The sequence below is a fragment of the Phoxinus phoxinus genome, assembly GCF_949152265.1.
Source record: "Phoxinus phoxinus genome assembly, chromosome: 21".
In the NCBI taxonomy this organism is placed as follows: Eukaryota; Metazoa; Chordata; class Actinopteri; order Cypriniformes; family Leuciscidae; genus Phoxinus; species Phoxinus phoxinus.
This window is the reverse complement of record NC_136896.1, coordinates 10,495,343-10,517,345: the sequence shown is the minus strand read 5'-3', so window position 1 is coordinate 10,517,345 and position 22,003 is coordinate 10,495,343. Positions and strand designations below refer to the sequence as shown.

The window sequence follows — 22,003 nt, the reverse complement described above, 5'->3', positions numbered from 1 at the left end:
ATCAGTTTAATATATGCTTTCTTTATTCCACTTATCGGTTTAAAAGTACAGTTTCCCAGAAAGTGTTTCTCTTTCTAACAATACCATCATTTATTATCTGTACAAGATGGTCAAAAGGCAACAAGATAGAATGTGTATTGATGAAAAAGATTGATGATTGTCCTGAAGATTTCCTTTGAACATGGAAACATATTGGACCAAAATCAATCCGGCAAGCTTCCTAGTTACCCCATTGGGACAGTCTAGTGGTCAGAATGTCCTTTCTGTCCAATTTATGATTGTTAGGTATGAAGTACCTCCCAGAATCATCAGCATTTGTTTATTGAACAGAAAATGTATTTGCAAAGACGTGCCCGTATACATCAAAGTGATAGCTCTGTAATGAATTTAAAGAGGCCATTATAAAATAGCATGAATTATTTTAATGTTGGCTTTTAAGAGCAAAATTGACTGTTTAACTTCTAGCTATATAAAAAGATATGCTCAAGATGATGTATGATGCTTTGGCAGGCATCCTTGTTCTGTGCGTTATGTAATTACCGTGGAACTTTTCTCAAGAGCTGATTATGAGACGCACATCTTGGCAAAACAGCATTAGAAACTATTTGAAAAACCTGGAACTGGAATTTAGATTCCATGGACACAAGGAAGGAAGAACTATTATTTATCTCACTCTAATCACGCTCTTTAAAGAGGGCAGAACTCACAGGGATACTTTCTCATTTCAGAAATATACAGGATATAATGTCTTTTCCAGCATATAGTGAAATATACAATGATGTCATCCTTTTAGGCCTCTGCTGAGGCCAGATTTTGTGAGAACCCTCTCTATATATTTTTTTCACCTAGGGCATATTGTAAACATGTACATCATCTGTCTCATCTGCTGTATATCCACTTCATGTGCTTTTGTAAGATGTACCCACTCAACAAAAATTGATGGAATGTTATCAAAGGAATGCAATGCTCTAGAAGAGGTCAAATTAAAGTCATACATCTTAAAAGGTAAATGCCACGCTGTGCTGTGCAGTATTCATTGCAACTATTCATCTTATCTCATTTATCTGTCTGTCTGTCTGTCTGTCTTTTAATATTGAGCTACAGAGTTACAGAATGGATACAATACTGTTCGAAAAGTTTGGGGTCCAAAAATTATTTAGAAAAAGAAAAAGAAAGAAATTAATACTTTTCAACAAGGATGCAATATAGTAAAGACATGTATAATGTTACAAAAGATTTATATTTCGAATAAATACTTTTTAACTCTTTTCATGTAAGAAAAAAAAAATGTATCAAGGTTTCCACAAAAATAACGGCATGGCAGAAATAAATTACAGTTTATATTCACAAAGACAACTATTTTAAATTGAAATAATATTTCACAATATTATTATTGTGATTATATACTTTGGCGTTTGGAGACATAATAATGTACTGTATAGTAGAAAATAATGACCCAAAAAGGCATTTATTTGGTGTCAAGTATCTGGCATTTGATACTTTAATCTTAGCCTACTCACATACCTATGGTCACATTTAGGTCTTCACCCCTAACCCAACATCCCCAGGCGCGATTCAGAACTGCATTAGCTAATGAAAACTGTCATGACGTGCTGTCACAGCAACAACCCACACCTCTCCAGCCCAGTGCAACCCGCCTCCAGCCGGCCAGCCCAAACCCTCCCCTTTGAAACCAAATATGCGCGCCCCTCATGATAAAATTCAAGAGAGATCAGTTATGAGGAGGGAGCCCGTGAGTCCGGCATCATCTGGATTTATCACGCATCAGCTTTGGAACATAGAGACATTGTTCAGTAACACCTCATGATTGACTGCATTTCTTTGTGAACCGTGTAACCCGTTTCGTGCGCGAATTTTAAACTTTGCGCTTGGGGACCCGTGGCATCTCCAGGTTTTTACGCAACGCATTTTTGTTCATATCGTGGGTTTACTATTGTGGAACTGACTGAGGATTCGGACGGATAGTTATTTTCGTCTTGTGCATAGGACTCAACTTTTTTTTGTTATTTTTTTTTTTTGTTAGTTATTTTGTGCAAAAAAAATACGGAGTTCTTCTTTGGTTCTGGTAAGTGAGGTGCCCGTCACTGTTCTATTGTTACTGCTTTATTGGAAGTTTATGGGGGTTCTTAAAAGCATGTGCTATTTTACATAGACTATATATATATATATATTAACAGTATTTTCGCTGATATTTTCGCTGTTTTCACAACCACACAATTTACATCAACCAGAGTGCGCCAAAAAGACGCTCGTTTCTCAGTTGCGCGCATGCCATTGTCCGGCTTGACAAATGTACTGGATTTGGGCATGTCTAATAATATGCTTTTAATTCTAGGTGAGGTATCCATATTTTCAGCCGAGCAGAGCCACTGTGGGGCAGGTAATTGAATTAACGTGAACAATTATATTTGGTTACCATTGAGATCCATAGAAGAATGATTCTCCGAAGATGTCTCCGAATTTTGGCCCTTTTGCTTCTGTTCACCTCTGTAAAATCTCAAGGTAATTCTGTAGGATTTTTCTATATATTCTGTATCTGAATAATCTGTATTACCTTTTAATGTGATGAATTTGTGTATCATAAGACCAAAAATATATCTTTAAATCTTTGCATTATTATTGTTGCATTTTCGTTATGTTTTTTTTTTTTTTTTGTTACTTTAATTTTAGTATAACAATCATTTCATTATTATCTATACAACAATTGGCTACATAAAAAAAAAAAAAAAAAAAAAATCGGTATCACACACAGAATATCCCAGGATGTCCTCTGTAAGACCTAAAATGATGGCATGTCTGGATCAAGGTTGTTGACAAATAACTTGTCTATGAACTTTTGGACATATTTGGTTCAAATTGACCTACAAGGTAGAATGTGTTTGTTTATGTCCTGTGACCAGCCATCATTTCAATTCTTACACCATGTTTAAACACCTTTTTGCCATCATTTTAAATTACCCTGTGATGTTTAACAGTAATAGCAAAACATGTACCCCTTTTCAGATGCGCAACTTGAAGATGAGACAGTTTTTGACTTGTTTGAAACCAGTGGGATCACACGCAAGACTATCGGTGTGAAGCTTTTCAAGGGTCTGGACAGCGACGCTCCAGCATACCGCTTCATCCGTTTCGACCAGCTCCCCTCTGTCAGCTCCTCAGCGCTACAACAACTTCTTTTGCAAATACAAAACAATGAAGGCTTTATTCTGACGGCCACTCTGCGCCAGGACCGCACATCCCGTGGCACCATTCTTGCACTGGAAGGCCCTGGCGAGCGCAGGCAGTTTGAGGTCGTTTCGGATGGCCGATCCAACACTCTAGATTTGGTGTACTGGTGGGCCGATGGCTCACGCAACATAATCTCTTTTGAGGATGTAGACCTCTCGGATTCGCAATGGAAGAATGTAACGCTCTATGTGCATGGAGAGATGGCAACTTTGTACATTGGTTGTGGACTCATTGATAGCTTCATTCTCGATGAACCTTTCTATGAACATCTGAGCGCCACAGGTGGCCATATGTTTGTGGCCAAAGGGTCCACCCGAGAAAGCCATTTTAGGGTATGTTTGATGTCACATTATTGAGAAAAGTAAAGTGCATGCATGTAGAATACATTAGGACATACTCTACAGGAGATCAAGAATAGTAACTAATAATTTTTTGCTCATTGTAACGCAATTTAGTCAGATTTAGTAGTTGGAGAGCAAGCCAAGCAAGTGGCTGGAAAGTGAGTAATAAATTACTGCTGATCCTCCAGTGTTTTGTAAATCCAACCAAACTTCCCAGTCCTGGGAGATATATGTGAACGGTTGAAAATTGGCAAAGTAAGCCTGACAGCAGCTGTTGTTTCTTTCAGGGTTTGTTGCAGAATGTACGTTTTATCTTTGACACCCCGCTTGAGGACATTCTGGAGAGCAGGGGATGTGATCTTCGAAACCCAGGAGGGGCTTGTGAGTCTTAACATTCTTTTAACACTTTTTGCCAGCCAAAAAAGATTTGTGGGATCAAGATGAAGATCCTGTTTAATGGGAACTGCTGTACTGAATATATAACTCACAGACGGGAAGGGTTTTGCTCAGTAATGATGTCCGGTTTTGATGGAATTTTTTGTTTGTTTTCATTTTTGTTTCAGCCGAATGATGGCTGTGGAAAGAATGGGTTCTTAGGCTTTTGACATCCCTCGCTCAGGGGAAGGTTTTGGGCTCTTGATAGTTAGCTTTATAAATAAACATACTTGGAGGAGCTCACGCCTGTGAAGACCTGCATGCACACACTCACTCAGATTAGGACCAGCCTGATTGACGGAATTATTAGCTTGGAATTGTCATAATGTGCATTTTACAAGCCTGTATTTGTATACATAGGCCAACCATCAATCGGTCTGACTTTATGTTTTCAGAGCACATCAACCCTTGTGATTTAAGATTGGTATGTTTTTGTAAATGTACTAGTATTGCATATATCTCACATTTAGCTTGTGTTTAAATGAATGTACCTCGTTAGAAGTGTTGGGTCGGATAGATGGGTCAGTAGGTCATAAGAACGAAGAACAGTTAAAGTTCACACAGATGAGATACAGAACTCATACAGATACAGAAAACAGTCCTGGCAAGTTTATTTATATCGCATATTTCATACATAATGGTAATTTAAAGTGCTTTACATAAAAAATAATTAAAATAATCACAACAGATGCAAAGAAATAAAACATGCATAAAAAATAAAAAATAACAAAAAAAGCAGAGAATAAAAATGATAAAATGTACTAAATTCGGGGCGTCCTAGTCTGAGAGGTTTGGTTTGTGATTTTACACTAGTAGCAACACACCGGCTTTCCTGTCTCTTCATTCCTAAGGGATTTGTAAACTTTACACGTCTCTTCACCCTTAATGAAGTGTGACTTATACACTTATACACCAGCTTTACAGTGTATATTTACACCATCCATGACTTAGAGTTGGTGTCTCTTGACTCATGTCTGAGTGCACATCTTTCATGAGTGTATCTTTCCCACCAGATATCCTAAATTCGGGACATCCCTATCTAAATGGAAGAGTCTAAGAGTTTTGGTTTGTGATTTTACACTAGAAGCAACACCTAGTGTCTCTTCACCCCTAATGGAGTGCGAAAACGTATAAACCTGCTTTACAAGCGTGTATATTCACATAAGGAAGTTCTGGAGAATGTTCAACAAATACACAATCTGATAATCTGTGTCATATATGTAAAAAAAAAATGCAGCTGTCTTTGATGCTGCTGTATTAATCTTCATTTCTTTGTTATCTGGCAATATCAAAGGCATCAACTGAAGATATTTACAACAGTCTAATGTAGAAAGTAAATTTCGTTTCATGTTAGACTTTTTTTTAATAATAGTTCATTGGGGTAACTCACACTGCTGCCCCACCCAGACTTTAATATTGTAAGTTCCTTTGAAACTAGTTAAAAATAACTTCAGAAATTGTGCTTCTATAAACGGCAATCAAGAATTGCTGAGATAGGTCTGTGTCTAGAAATAGTTTGCTCGCGGTTACATGTGTGTAACATCATAGGAGCTCATGAAATGGTTTAATTTGGCTTCCTATTACAATCTTCAAGCGCCTGAGTGTCGTGTATAAAGAGGCTTTATTGCAAACAGGTTTAGTCGTCACGCTGTGAGATACCAAATGTCTGCATTCTCTGTCCTTGTACTTGCCTTAAAAGTGAAGTGTGAAATTTTTAAACATTAAAATGCTTTCTCTATAATACTACCTTGCTAAGACAACTATAAGTAAGCCATGATTACTTTGGAAAGTGTAAACACTGTGGCTCTGTGGCTCTATCAAAACATAGCTGTGTTTGTTTGAGCATCTCAACCAAACCGACACAACATTGGCTTAACCAGTTCTGTGATTTAAGTGTAGAGCTTCCAGTTTGGAAGGTTTGTCTGGCCAATGCCAAATGTAATTTTCTTTCAGTGTATAACACTGCCGTTTAAAAGTTAAGGGTTTGTATGAAGTCTCTTATAATCTCAAAGACTGCATTTGTTTGACCAAAAATACATAATATTGTGAAATATTATAACAATTTAAAATAACCGTTTTCTATTTTAATGGTAATTTATTCCTGTGATGGCAAAGCAGGATTTAGTGCTCAATAATTTATTTATATATTGCCAATGTTGACAGTTGTTGAGCTGCTTTAATTTTTTTTTGTGGAAACCATCATTTTTTTTCAGGATACTTTGATGAGTAGAAAATAAATATAATTATTGTGTAACATGTATTTACTGTCACTTTTGATCAATGTAACAGATCCTTGCATCTTTCAGAAAAAAAGAAAAGAAAAAAATATCGTACTCACCCCAAACTTTTGAATGGTATATACTACACTAGCTTCTTCGCACAGCTGTCTTTTGTAAAGAGAAGATTATTTGAGAATGTATAATGACAGAAATACTGATTTGTCCATCATGCAAAGTCCTGCTGCGTCTTTAGAAGGCTTTGAATACAGTGCAATGTGGCATTGGTGCTTTTATAGTGCATATAAACAGCCTGTGGTCTCTATCTAATTGTTGTCCCATGGCTTTTGAACCAGCACATCAGAATTCATGTTCATCTAATTAGCATTTCTTCTGTCTTTTCCCAGTGGAGGCGAATGTAGTCAGTGAGAGCGCAGAGGAGGTGGAGGTTCCATCTTCAATTGCCTCCAATGTGATTGGCCAGAACACAGATGTTCCAGCAACCAGCTCCTCAGAAATGATGTGTGAACATTCCTGTGAAGAACTGGCCAACCTCTTCCAGGAGCTCAAGGGTCTCAGAGTTGTCGTTAGCAACCTCATAGATGGTCTGCAGAAAGTGGTGAGACAGATCCGAATGCAAATCTTATGCTTCACCTTATCAGGCACAAACTAGATCAGGCACCTATACAGTAACTGCTGTCATTTAGAAAAGAAAAGTTCTGACATGCAGCTATAGCATATCATATTGTTGATGTTAACTGATTTTGTCAGATGTTTATAAAAAAACTGAGCTCACTGCAGCGAGGGCAGTTATGTTTGTGGGCAGATGAATGCAATAGTTGGATCATAATTTAGTATACTCACATAACTGTGGGAGGAATGTGAGCTCAGTAAATCACTGTGTGTTAGACGGTTTCTATTGGAAAACATCTCAAATTTTCAATGCATGAAAATGTATAGTTATTCTGACTGCTTGTTGTGTTTAAATGTGTGAAAAGCCTGAATTACGTCTCATTGCAGTATGAAGATGGACAGTTGTGTGATTCGGTTCATTTCAAACTGATTTGTTTTAGACAGAAGAAAACACAGCGATGAAGGAGGCACTGAATAAGATGCAGAATCCTTCGGAGCAGAGTATGTGTTGGCAAGATGGCCGTATGTTTGAGGACAAAGAGGACTGGATTGTGGATAGTTGCACTAAATGTACCTGCCAAGAAGGAAAAGTTGTTTGTCGTCAGATCACATGTCCTCCTGTGGCATGTGCCAATCCATCCTTCATCGATGGCGAATGCTGTCCAGTGTGCCTTCGTAAGTGCACACACAAACACAAGACATACAGTACAACCAGTGCTAGTTGTTTCTAGTATTTATTTATGTTTTTGATTACAACGATTAAATTGAAATTATTTTAACTAAAATAAAATAATATAAAACAATACAAAATAAGAATAAAATAAACAGCAATATAAATTAAAAATAATAAACAAATTTATATATATACAAAATATACTACCATTCAAAAGTTTTGGGTAGGTAAGATCTTTTTTTTTTTAAGAATGTATACTTTTATTCAACAAGGATGCATTAAATTGATCAAATGTGACAGTCAAGATATTTATAAATATAAATGCTGTTCTTTTGAACTTTCTATTTATCAATGAATCCTGAAAAACGTATCATCGTTGCCACAAAAATGTTAAGCAACTGTTTTCAACACTGATAATAACAAGGAATGTCCCTTAAGCAGTAAATCAGCAGATTATAATTTTTCAGCTTTGCCATCACATGAATAAAATCCAGAAAAAGTAATCAAATAGAAACACTTATAATAAATTGTAATAATAATTCACAATATTACTGTTTTTACTGTATTTTTGATCAAATAAATATAGTCTTGGTGAGCATAAGAGACTTCCTACTGACCACAAACATTTAAATGGTAGTTTTTATAGACGTATAAATCATGTGTCATAAATCATGTCCTATTTGACTCGCTCCAACCGGGATTCGACCCAGCGTCTCTGGCGTGGGAGGCGCTAAAGACCGCTAGCGTGCCTCTTGAGGCCAGGGGTGTGAGGTTTACACACACAGCTCTTACTGGCCTACGTCTATTACACATACAACATGTATATTGCATTTGTACATTTTCTTATGATGTTTTATAAATCTTTGTCTAGCAATGGACAGTGAGGACGGCTGGTCTCCGTGGTCAGAGTGGACTCAGTGCACAGTCACGTGTGGGAGCGGCACTCAACAGAGGGGGCGCTCTTGTGATGACACAAGCAATACATGTTCTGGACCCTCGATACAGACACGCAAGTGCAGTCTGGGAAAATGTGACCGCAGAGGTATGAATAAAGGCACTGTATGTGTGATCGCTTCTACTGGGTCATTGTAGCACGCTTATAGTAACATTGTTTTCCACTCACAGTTCGTCAGGATGGTGGCTGGAGCTTATGGTCTCCCTGGTCGTCCTGCTCAGTGACATGTGGGGAAGGACTGATCACACGTATCCGTCACTGCAATGCTCCTGTTCCACAAAGAGGTGGCAAAGACTGTGAAGGTGACGGACGAGAGACACAGAGCTGCCACGCAGACCCCTGTCCGAGTGAGTAAACAAATAGGGTTCGCATATTTAATAGACCCTCATTAAATTTCATGTCAAATTGAATAAATGTGTTAGCAGCATTTCAAAAATGTAACGCTGTTAAACAGCCCTACAAAATTTAAAGCTCAACCCTCTAATTGAGATCATATAGAAACCTTCCCATCCACCCTGCTGTTCAGATCTTAACTGGATCACATAGAGAGGATGATGTCAGTCTTTCCATGGCTTATATTATCATTAGAGCAGGGACGCTACACAGATTTGGGCAATTTGTTCATCAGAGGATTATGGAAAAGATGCTTATGACATGGCCAATGAATGAGATTCACCTCGGAGACACAGCAGATGCCTGGGAACACCCTGAGATCAGTGCTATTGAATACATAGGATCTGGGATAACTTTTATTTTCAGTGAACAGCAGTAACAGGAGTGAGAGCTGTGTGCATTGTGCCTGCTTATTCTGGGCATTTATGTGTTATTTCCACATTAGCAGGGAATGTGACACAGATTGTGTTATTTGGAAGGTGTTATAGGTCCAAAATAAAATCCAAGTGAATTCATATCTAAAAATGGTATTTATTAGTTAGTTCTTTTACGTCAATATCAGTTATTTGAAATCTGCACTACAATATCTTAAAATTCGCATGAGCTGATCAATGGCACAATAAAACTAAACAACAAGCAGTTTAATACAAAACAAAACTGAATAACAATGTCACATTAAAAACAGCCTAGTGCTTTACAATATGCAATAACATAAACATTTACGATGCAATACAAATTTTATTTCTATAGCACATTTAAAACAACTGACGTTGACCAAAGTGCTTTCCAGAATAAATCCTGTTCACTCTAATCAGATCTAAAAGCCATACTAAAAAGATACGACTTCAAACTACACTTAAAAGCATCCACAGATGGGGGCGATTTAATTGTGCATTGGAAGAGGGTTCCATAAGCGTGTAGCGGCCACATAGAAAGCCCTATCAACCTTTGATTTTAATCTAGTTTTAGGAACATGAAGAATCATCTGACTGGAATATCTCTTTTTTTTGGTGTGTGTATTTTGATATGGTCAACAATATATTTTGGAGCAAATGCAACGCGTTAAAAAACATTAACAGAACCTTAAGCTGTCACTGTAATACTTATGAGCTCTGACACATCACTGTCCTTCCACCGACTACCTTTCACAACTGTCTACTTCGAGTATGTTAAGTCTTTTAAGTGATTCCCATGAGCGTAACATTTTTACAAACGTTGCCAGTCGCATTGCAAATAATCTGACCTGTATTGGATTTAGGACCACATATGGAAGTGGCACAAATCGGAATTGAAAAGATCAGATTCAGACATGTGGTTTGTGAAGTTCACAAAGAAATTACCTGCAGTATGAATGTAGCCTTATAGATGGAAATGTGACTCCATGTTGTGCCTCTTTCTCCATTTAGTTGATGGTGGCTGGGGTCCATGGTCTCCCTGGGCATTGTGTTCAGCTACATGTGGAGGGGGTCTGAAGAGTCGTGTTAGAGAGTGTAACAGCCCCGAACCGCAGCATGGAGGAAGGAAGTGTCTTGGAGACTCCATTGAAAATGAAGTATGCAACCGACAGGAGTGTCCAATTGGTAAGAAAAACAAACTTAGGACAATATTGTCTATGTGCCTTTCCTTGTCAGACTCCTAAAATCTCTTTCCTTAGCATTAGAGACAGAAATGAAGTACAGTAAGAGAAAAGTAAGAAAGAACTGTGTTGATTTCACAGATGGCTGTCTTTCGAACCCTTGCTTCTCTGGGGTTGAGTGTAGCACAGCTTCTGATGGAGCATGGGAGTGTGGGCCCTGCCCGAATGGCTACCGTGGCAATGGAACTTCTTGTGAAGATGTCAATGAGGTAAACAAAGGCCCTGTTTACACCTGGTATTAATTAAGATGCGTTTTGGTGGATCGGATCACAAGTAAACGAGGGAGACACATACCCCTTTACACATGGTATTTTAATCTCTTTTGTCCACTTTCAACCACTTCTGTCCTGATTTCTTCGAGGGGAGGGTCTATGGGCGGGTAAACGTATAGGGTTTTTCAGAACTTTTGATCTAATGGACAAAATAAGTTCACACAATTTGCATATGAACGCCACGAATAGTGAGAGAACATTGAGTACCGGTCAGAGTATGTAATAAAAAGTAAGGTTACACAACAGATTCAAATATAGAACCACTTTGAGCACTGCCTGTAACCCTATAAAAATTGGCATGTTAAAGTGCGGTCACATAAGGGAAAATTGCGGTGAAAAAGGTCCATTATTGTGATGTATGAATCACATGTATGTATGAATCACAGCTTACATAAAAGACACTTTCAAACCAAACGGTTTGTTGTTGTTCAGCGCGGCAAATTCACATGACTGAATTCCCCCCCCTTCGAAAATTCAACAAACAATGGCAAATGTGACTGCACCTTAACTTGTCCTACATGTTTGTGCCATAAACATGAATGATGCCTTATGGGGCTTGTTGAAGAGGTGTGCATTGGTTTTTCTAAACTTTTTAATTGGTGGATGATAAAACTGTCGGAAAATGACGTATATTTACGTGGAGGAAGGAACCAAAGCCATATCTAGAGACCAGAACATCATGGAGACTAGGGGCTCATTTATTTTAACATAAAAACTGCCTACCAATGTTTATCGCAATCGCATTAAGCAACATTTTGGTTGAATTTTGGTGTCTGTTGGTCAATGCGACAAATGAACATAACCCAATTGAAGTGATGTGAAATGTTATGTGACCAAAGCAATGCATTAGAAATCACTCACAACAGTTTAGCAATGAGTTTTGCTCGGGCAAGGACCCGTAGTGTGTATATACATGCAATATGTTTAATCTGACAATACTTACCCTTAAACTCTCTCTCTCTCTCTCTCTCTCTCTCTCTCTCTCTCTCTCTCTCTCTCTACTTCTTTTGCGTTCTGTGGTGTGCAGTGTGATATGGTTTCAGATCTATGTCATAAGGTGGGTGGCCAACAGCAATGTGTGAACACAGACCCTGGATTCCACTGTCTCCCCTGCCCCCCACGTTACAAAGGGACTCAGCCCTACGGCATGGGAGTGGAGTCAGCTAAAATCAACAAACAGGTCAGTCACACACATCACCTCACATACCATTTACCAGCCGGCAAATTTATGTCCATCCTCCTAGCCGATACCCTCAGAGCCTCAAGGTTCTGCTTCATATGTGTTTAAATATAGACAAAGTTTCAGTATGTTTCCCCCCCTCATAAATAGGTGTGTGAACCCTACAACCCCTGTAAGGACAACAGCCACAGTTGCCACAAGTATGCTGAATGCATCTTCCTTAGTCACTTTAGCAACCCGATGTACAAGTGTGAGTGCCGTATTGGTTATGCTGGAGATGGCATCATCTGTGGAGAGGACTTTGATCTGGATGGATGGCCCAACCAGGATCTTGCGTGTGGAGCGAATGCCACCTACCATTGCAAAAAGGTACTATAACTCATGATTAACCAGATTCATGCCCTCCATTTTGGACCAGATGTCAATGTTATAGCAAAAATGTATAGAGCATTCAAATATATTGAAGACAATATGCTTTCTGATGAGTTCAATGCTAATAATAAAGCAGATTCAATGTTTTTTTTGTTTAATTTAATGCAAGCCAGACCCTAAGGTTTAGCTGTTGACTGCTATGAAATGGCTTCTAAGGAATATAAAATGGAAAGAAATATAATTTCACCTTAATAAACCCCATAGGACAATGGCATCAAGTCAGGCAGGGGGCCAGTGACCATGAACTAGAGGAATGTTTTGATTTGGCCCAGTGTTTACTGTCTATTGTGCCTTTTGGAATCGTATATTTTATATCCCTTAATGTCTTTGTGGTGAAATGTTTAGCCAAAGGGAGGGAGAGCAAATGTAATAATTACATCATTCTTCTCCTGTGATGGATAATTGCTTGATTATGTCATGATACACCGTGGAGAAAAACCAGGACCAGAATCTGCAAGACATCATAGATCTGAAGCCTGGGAAGCAAAGGGAGCCAAGCGAGAAAGCAATAAAGGATAAAATATGTGCACATAACAAATAAAGGGAAATATTGGTAATGCACAGAATGAAGAATTGAGACCTCATAGCAGAAGAAGCTTGACATTCTTAGTACTGATGTGGGTGATTTGATGTGGTTCATTTGATATGAGTAACTACTAGTGTGAGATGGTTTCTGGAGTAAGACCCGTTCACATCGCACACATACAGTAAAGCGAAGCAGTAGTGTGACAGCTAAGACTCAAAATTAACTTAAATGAATACTAGCTGAAAAATAAGCTAAAATATATATGTATACTCACCATTCAAAGATTTGGATTTGGTTAGATTTTAGATATGTCAATAATTTCCCACTGAGTAGTATATGTAGGTTGCGACAGATTTATTCAGATTTTAGTAGTCTTTTCTTGAATTGAGTCATTATGTTCTTCCAGATCAATATCCATTACTTATGCTTTCACTGATATGTTTCTGCAATTAACTTTAAACTTTACTCTCTGCAGGACAACTGCCCGACTCTACCCAACTCTGGTCAGGAGGACTTTGACAATGATGGGCAAGGAGATGCTTGTGATAAAGATGATGATAACGATGAAATTGTGGATGAAAGGGTGAGGCGGATTTAGTACTTGTGATGCTTATGGACTAGTGTTCACGTTACCGATATGTCTAAGAGTGTGCACTATTCATATTGACACATGTAGGCCTATATGATATATTTCTTCTAGGACAACTGCCCCCTGATGTATAATCCCAGACAGTATGATTATGACAAGGATGATGTCGGAGACCGTTGTGATAACTGCCCGTATGAACACAACCCCGCTCAGACCGACACTGACAACAATGGGGAAGGAGACGCCTGTTCTATTGATATGGATGGAGATGGTAAAAAAAACTTTGATCTGCCTTTTATAATCCATGCGACTCTTTTTAGATCGCAACAGTTGTGTGAATCACATGTCCTTTTCTTATTTCTGTTCATAGAGATTCTAAACGAGCGAGACAACTGCCCTCTCATTTACAACACAGACCAGAAAGACACCGATATAGATGGTGTCGGAGACCAGTGTGATAACTGCCCCTTAGTCCACAACCCACAACAGGTCTGGAGGAAATTGGGGACTGACTGCTTTCAAACATCTTTATTCTTTTTTTTTTTTTAAATGTTACCATTTTGTGTTTGCAGACGGATGTAGATAATGATCTAATTGGAGACCAGTGTGATAACAACCAGGACATAGATGAAGATGGCCATCAGAATAACATGGATAACTGCCCATACATAGCCAATGCTAACCAAGCCGACCACGACGGAGATGGGAAAGGAGATGCTTGTGATTTTGACGATGATAATGATGGCATTCCTGATGACCGTGATAACTGCAGACTAGTTCCCAACAAGGACCAACTGGACTCTGATGGTAAAACACTGTTAAACATGCTACATTAAAATAGACACACCTTATTTCGACTAATTATAGTACTGAAATATTAATCGATTATTAATAAAACATTTTTATTGACATTCAATTAGTTGCATTGAGTGTTATTGTAGGTAAAAAACAAAAAACAAAATCCTGGTTTATAAAAAAAAATCCAAAATATTCTAAATCAAATTAGAGTGAAATATATATATATATATATTATAATAAAACATTGAAATATATTCGCATTAAAAATTTTGCACCGCTGCACTAACACGCCTTACTGTACACTCATATCATATCTCGCTTCTGCTATTTACCTATTCACTCCAGAGTAAGGAATGTGTGGAAATAATGTGTCTAATTATTGATGTATGGCATTGGCTCTGAAGCATCATGTGAACATTTGTTCTGCAGATTATCAGAGAAGGGAGATAACCGATAAACAACGTCCAGAATTTTCCTCCGGGCTCCTCGCACCTGTTTGTCTCGATACACAATCCTGCATTAAATTTTTGTGTCATGCGAGCGTCTGTTGTTTTGGACGTTGTTCATATTTCCTATGAGGGTCGTCCAAGAATCTGTCCCATAAAAAAGAAAATCAAAGACAAGGCATGAAAAGCAGGGAGATAAGAAATGCGTAAATTTCTCTCTAGCATCAGACATGCCGAAGAGTTGCAGTAGTCCGCTTCTCTTTGTGTTTTATGAGGTATTTTAGACACACATATACGCAGCTTGACGTTAAGCCTAAATGGTATAATGGTGGAATAAGTTCTCTGTTGTCAAGCCATGCTTACTGCTTGGGTTTTCTTTTATAAAGTGGATTTGAACTTTAAGTGGGGTGAAATTTGCCTTGGCATTCCAAAGGGTGTTCATTTCAGCGGCCCTCTGAACTCCAAGTGCTAGCTGAAGCTGTCACGGTCTACGGGGAGATTGGAGATCTTTGAGGTTTTGTTGGCTTAGAGAGACAATCCTAAAGCTTTGGGAAAAGCCATTGTTCAAGTTTTCCAAAAGGAAAAGTACCTCTTGGCTAGGATTGCACTGTGATGCCAGTAGTTTGCAGATCAAATGATTGAATGTTTTGAAGCTTAGATTTGAATTTTCCAGGTCAGTGGCTTTGGAGTATTTTATGCAGTGGTTATATTGATAGTCTTAGCACGAGGAGTGTATACAGGTATGGCCTCATAAGCTCATAATGATTGGTTTTTAATTAATTATTTGGGTCACACTTTAGATTAGGGTCCAATTCTCACTATTAACTAACTATTAGCTACGACTTTTGCCTCAATAAATTCCTAATTACTGCTTATTAATAGTAAGTAAGGTAGTAGTTACATTTTATATTGGGTATGATTAGGGATGTAGAATATGGTCATGCAGAATAAGGAACTAATATGTGCTTTATATGTATTAATAAACAGCCAATATCCTAGTAATATGCATGCTAATAAGTAATAAGTAAAAATTGGACCCTCATCTAAAGTGTTACCATTGTCTGTTTTAACCTACTTTGACTCCCCATGTGCAGGGCAAGCATTTCATCTTAGTGGTTGGTTTAACGTTCCTATATTTTCTCCCAGGTAATGGTCGTGGTGACGCCTGTGAGAATGACTTTGATAATGACAATGTCCCGGATATCTTTGACGCGTGCCCGGAAAACAGCGCCATCAGTATCACAGACTTCCGGAAGTTTCAAATGGTTCACCTCGACCCCAAGGGAACCACGCAGATCGATCCCAACTGGGTGGTCCGAAACCAGGGCAAAGAGCTTGTGCAGACTGCCAACTCCGACCCTGGCATTGCAGTGGGTAAGTGAGCTGTAATGCAAACATTTACATACATAAAAAGGTCAAACGTTCCAATATTGATCTTGGATCCTGATCTTTCCGCACAATAACGACAGGCTTTGATGAGTTCAGCGCTGTGGATTTCAGCGGGACCTTCTATGTGAATACAGACAGGGATGATGACTATGCAGGTTTTGTGTTTGGATACCAGTCTAGTCGACGTTTTTACGTCGTAATGTGGAAACAGATCACGCAGACGTACTGGGAAGAAAAGCCGTCAAAGGCGTTTGGCATCTCTGGTGTCTCTCTCAAGGTGGTCAACTCCACCACAGGCACTGGGGAAAATCTACGCAATGCATTATGGCACACAGGCAACACCAAGCAACAGGTGAACGCTCGCTCTTCACTTTTATTAGTCCTGACAGATTTCTCTTTTTGTGCCATTACTAACAATAAACTGTCCAATAAATTCCCATTTCAAAGTAATGCTGTCGGTCTTGGTGCTTAACATGATGAATGGCTTTACAATCCATCGTTTTTTAGGTGCGCACTCTGTGGCATGACCCGAAGAACATCGGTTGGAAAGACTATAATGCCTACCGCTGGCATCTCATCCACAGACCGAAGACTGGCTTCATTAGGTAGAGACTTACACTGCATCTTAGTCAGCAGCACACTACATATTGTATTCCTAGACATGCTTTTATAATATAATATCATATTTATTTATTTAATAATTAATTAATTATTAATTATTTAAACTATTTCAATCTATTGAATATTTTCAAACTATTTCAAACTTATTTCAATCTAATTATATTATATAACCTAATGTTTATTATATTATATTTAAAAAATAATTATATATGGTCACATTAAATTAAATTATAGTATGTAAAAATAATGAATACAATTTATCAATAACATTATTAATCTAATAATAGATATATTATATTATAAAACATTTTTGAATATAACTAATATGCTTTATCTATCTATCTATCTATCTATCTATCTATCTATCTATCTATCTATCTACTGTATATAATGTATAAAAAATATATATTTATACCTTATTATTTTAATGTTTATAAAATACATTTCCCAGGGTTGTTGTGTATGAAGGCAAGCAGATCATGGCAGACTCAGGTCCCATTTATGACAAGACGTTTGCAGGAGGAAGACTTGGCTTATTCGTTTTCTCCCAGGAGGCCGTCTTCTTCTCTGACCTCAAATATGAATGCAGAGGTGAACAAATATCTAACTTCCTTTACAGATGAAAAAACAAAACGTCCATTATCCTGTGATCTTTCTTTTGTCATATTATTGAGAATTTTCTTTCTTTTTGCAGATAATTGAGTGTGATTGGAATACATATTCTGTCTCCTGTCATGGACTTTTTTTGATCAAAGCAAAACCGGATCGACGTAATCGAGAAAACGAGACAATAGAGGATCCTTCAAGAGGTGAATATACCTTCCGCTGGACAAGTACGAAAGGAAACAAATATTTGGTCAGCATTGCTTTAGAATCCTCAGTTAATTGTTGCACAAATAATATTTGTAATGCTACAATGAGTCCTGCCATCTTGAATATAAACCCAAGGCTCTGAGTGTTGAGGGTTTATAGTTTTTCATTTCATATCATTTATTTGTCTTTCTAGTCATTCTTATGGAGAAGATTTGTGTGCTTTTTGTGTTTTTTTGCAATCGTTTAGGGGAGATGTATTATATTCAGACATTTTCTATTATCTACTGTAACTTATTTGTCTTTTTTTCCTGGTTTTTAGTTAACATTCCTTTTGTATCCCTTGCTGACAAATTGTAAATACTTATTTATTTGTTTACATTGACAACTTTTTACAAATGAGGTTTAAAAAGATGTTTTGCATATGTTATCGAATTGGATTCATGTCAGTAAGGCTCCGTCATTTGCCATTACTGTATCTACATGAAGTGAATGTGACAAGAGGAACAGTAATGTAATATTCCTGAACATTTCAGAAGTATCAGGGTGTTTCACATTTCTTTTTATTAAACTACAGAGGCTGCATGAAAATAACCATCGCTTACAACGTGTCTTCCGTGACCCCAGCAGCAGAGACTTTCCTTGCTCTCATACAATGGTGACAAACCAGGATTGTGATCTATAACTCTCCAGTTTTCTGCCCTAACTTGGCATTGAACCAGCAATATTTGAGGTATCCCCTCAGAACCCTCTTTTGTATGCCTGTAGAGTCAATAAGCGCCATTCAGGAAATGCCAATGAGAGATTTAATATAAATGTCTTTCTTTTTTTTAAATGAGCTGATAAGGGAATATGAGTTATGCCTTTCACGTAAATGCTTTAAATCAATTAACTTGTTTCATTTACAGTCGTTTCATTCACTGCGCAACATGAAGCACTTCATCAGATAGATTCAAGATTCGACAACAGGCTTGCTGCTAATCACATGTTTATCATACGTGTTTGTATTAACTAACAAACAGTTTTTTTTTTTTTTTTTTTCTCACTCATATGCGTTTTCATTGCAAATATTTGATGAAATCACTTTTTGTCAATAAAATTATATACACAAACCATCATTATAGTCTAATAAAATATGTGTTATACGACATGGAGTGCACACACACACACACACAAAAATATTTAGGCCTTAAATAATGATTTATGTATTTGATTTGCATATAACATTCATCCATTTGGATTACATAAAGAAAGTAATAAACTTAATGTGATGCATATTTGTCAGTCATACATAAATGAAACGGATAAGATTTGCATAGTTTGCATCTAGTTTGCAAAATAATCACATTTTTAAAATACATAAATCATAGCATAAATCTGTGAAAAATATTACATTTATTCCATTAAAAGGCATGCAAATATGGTTAGCTGTGGAACAAGCAATATTCAATTATTATTTAAGATGTATGAAACAAACTGGATTGACTGATGACAAATATGCATCTCATCAAGTTATTATTAGTTTATGTGGATGTTAAATCCATATTAGTATATGGATCGAAATTGTATACACAATTCAAATACATAAATCTTACATAGGCCAAGTACTACTTGCATTTTCTCAACAATTCCATTTTATCCGACACTTTTGCTCACGGAATAAATTAATCAGCTGACTGTGCAGTTCATTTCTGCAAAGGCACTAGGCACCAAAAACTATATTTTTGCATGATGCTATACATCCATGCTGCTAAGAAGTTGCCACTGCAACATAAAAAAATAAATATTTAAAGAATTCTTAACAATTAATAAAATAAACCAAATAAAAATGTGTGGTTTAATTCATTCTTGTAAATAAAGACATGAACTGCTAGAAATCGTTCCAAATGTTCTAGCATGTCCATTTTTGGTAATATTTTCTGTCTTCCATCTGGTGATCCTCTAGGCTCTCTTTGGAGCATTTAGGGGAAAACAGTACTTGGTAGAATTAAGGCGGCATGCTGTCCTCTAGTAATTCTTCTCTCTGAAATAGTGCCCATATTTCACTGCTTTCAGATGCTGTTTTTGTGTGCATGCAAGCTGACACAACTGTGCAATTAGGGCATAATTAAGGGGAAGTTCTGTGTTAAATCTAATGATCCGGCCACATAGCAACAGGAAAACAGGCATTTTTGCTGACAGACACACGCATGTGGAGGATTTGGAGCGGATTCTTGAAAGCAGAAGATTTTAGACATAGAGAACATCATGAAATGTGTCATCCTTGTACTTGATGCATATGAATGATGCTCTCTAACGCTTGGATGTTGTGTTACCGTTATTTAGTGGGTCTCTAAACAAATCCAGCTGTGCTCACGGTACACTGCAAACCCAATCACACAGACAGCATTATGAAGCTCATGCTTCTGCTGTAATTTTCATGTGGAAGAAGCTGAGCAGCGTGTCTCCTGAGGAGATATCAGATGTAGTTCTTGTTCCAGGGACAGGCACAAAACTGAGAGAGAGGAAGAGAGAGATCTCAGAGGAAGCTTCTAAGAAGTTATTTAGTCTGTTTCTGGAAAGCACCATTAAAAACGAAAGCTTTTGTAATATTTTGCATGATTGAAAAATGTAGGTAATAAAGTAAATTGCAGGACCACAGTGTCCTTTGCTGTTTTGAACAACAACAACACGGTGTCAATGTCCATTTACCTTTTCTCTTTTTAACAATCATTGAATAACAACACATAAAATGTTTTTTTTTTTCAATATTAGAATGACATTTTCTCAGAACTTTTGTATTGGAAGAGATTTTCTGAGGTAAAGCTAACAAAAGCTGCCAAAGTTTTTTTCAAGAGTCTTTACTCTTGCCTTTACTGTTCATATAAATACATGTTAAGGCATTACTGCATCTCACTCTTTTATTTCAAGGTCCATCATTACAAAAAAAAAGAACCATAATGACAGAAATATATAAATAATGTGATAAAATTCAAGACATAAAGTAGCTGAGATTTATGAAACATTAAGGCTGGCCAGAAATAGTTTCCTCTTTTTGTAGACAAAATAGCACAGTAGGGAAAATCTCTATTAAATGTGACTTGAATATTTATTCATATACAGGGATAGTAATGAAAATGGTAGGGTACTATATATACACACACACACAAACAGTCTACTGTTCAAAAGTTTAAAGTCGGTAAGAGTTTAGGTCAGATGTTCAGTATACCAGGATTTTCACCTTTTCTCTGTGAATTGTGTGACGGATGGTGCAAATGAGAAGGTCAAATACTGCAGCACAACCATTTTTAAAAATCCATATAGGATACAAAACTGGGAATGTGGTCTAGTTGCAGGTCATAAGTGCGCAGAAAGAACGATGAGAGCTCTTTCATCACGTCAGTATGTTTTTGAAATTATTTTGTCTACTGTTGTTGTTCCAGCCAAGGTAAAGTACAGAAGACTAATGGGTCAGGGTGTATAGAGCGGTCCAGTGCTGTTTTTGAACATTAAAATACAGTCATCTGAGTGGCGCATTTCCTCTCAAGACCCAAAATGACTTGGAAAGTTCATAATTATAATAGCCTACATCTTTCAAAATATTATACTTGCATCCTGTTTGGGGGAATATTGCACATAGGCCAAGCAAGCAGATAAGAAAACATTTTCCATTTCATGTTTTTTATAATTCCTCTTTCAGAAACACAAGCCTGCCATATGCGTCAAGATGGGGAAACGATCTTTAATAGAAATTGGGGGCAAAGATTAGGGTTTACGAACTTCTATCATCTGCAGTGACCACATAAAATATGCAGTGATTACATAAGGCAAAAGACAATACAGTGATGTAATGTGGACCACCCAGCTGTTTTTAGTGACCTCAATATTTGGGCAATGAACAAACTAATGAACACACAATGCTAAAATGTTAACAAGTTTTCCTCAAAAGAACACAATAGAGGCACAAAATTCCTTCACTCAAAATTGTTTAATTCTGTCATCATTTGTTCACCCTCATGTTGTTTCAAACGTTATTACTTTCTTCTGTGGAACATAAAAAATTTCAATATTATAATTTTTTTAACTTTTTTGGACCCCATTGACTTTCATTGTTAGACAAAAAAGTGTAGAGACATTTTTCAAAACGTCTTTTTAATTTTTTGGGTGAACTATCCCATAAACTCATCTATTCAAATAATAATAGGTTGTCTTAAAATTGGCAGATATTAGAGACCAGTTAGTAGACTAAATGTCTTTCACACTACTGCTAGTGACTGTATCGATTCATCTAATAAATACTCATGTTGTGGCCAAAAACAACAGCTTGTTTTGTAGACACCCGTAGAGCAAGAGGAACTGAACTGTCACAACAGTAACTGAGCTCTCACTAATCACACTCTATGGTAATTACATGCTTAATTACATTGGCT

General features: G+C 37.2%; 1 protein-coding gene across 2 annotated transcripts; it reads left to right on the top strand.

Moving 5' to 3' along the window:
- The first annotated feature begins 1,724 nt into the window (after positions 1-1,724).
- On the top strand, positions 1,725-18,709 carry thbs2b (thrombospondin 2b). 2 transcript variants are annotated; one of them, XR_013795802.1, is made up of 22 exons: positions 1,725-2,086; positions 2,357-2,523; positions 3,025-3,581; positions 3,878-3,971; positions 6,649-6,860; positions 7,315-7,549; positions 8,419-8,589; positions 8,673-8,849; positions 10,302-10,475; positions 10,613-10,740; positions 11,831-11,983; positions 12,134-12,352; positions 13,417-13,524; positions 13,642-13,801; positions 13,901-14,019; positions 14,103-14,337; positions 15,921-16,148; positions 16,244-16,515; positions 16,671-16,768; positions 17,236-17,375; positions 17,479-17,593; positions 18,172-18,709. XR_013795802.1 is itself a non-coding variant. In XM_079596269.1 (21 exons), the coding sequence occupies exons 2-21, from the start codon at positions 2,457-2,459 to the stop codon at positions 17,484-17,486; spliced, it is 3,555 nt and encodes a 1,184-aa protein (XP_079452395.1). In that variant the 5' UTR covers positions 1,725-2,086; positions 2,357-2,456; the 3' UTR covers positions 17,487-18,709. The 2 variants fall into 2 exon arrangements, 1 of the variants encoding a protein (XP_079452395.1); XM_079596269.1 differs by having other exon boundaries at positions 17,479-18,709.
- Positions 18,710-22,003: the final 3,294 nt, after the last annotated feature.

Bases quoted from the DNA above. Each gene is read 5' to 3' on its own strand.
- thbs2b (XM_079596269.1), top strand. From the start codon at position 2,457: ATGATTCTCCGAAGATGTCTCCGAATTTTGGCCCTTTTGCTTCTGTTC. The intron at 12,353-13,416 runs GTACTATAACTC...TACTCTCTGCAG, and splicing joins CCACCTACCATTGCAAAAAG to GACAACTGCCCGACTCTACC. The intron at 14,020-14,102 runs GTCTGGAGGAAA...TTGTGTTTGCAG, and splicing joins TAGTCCACAACCCACAACAG to ACGGATGTAGATAATGATCT.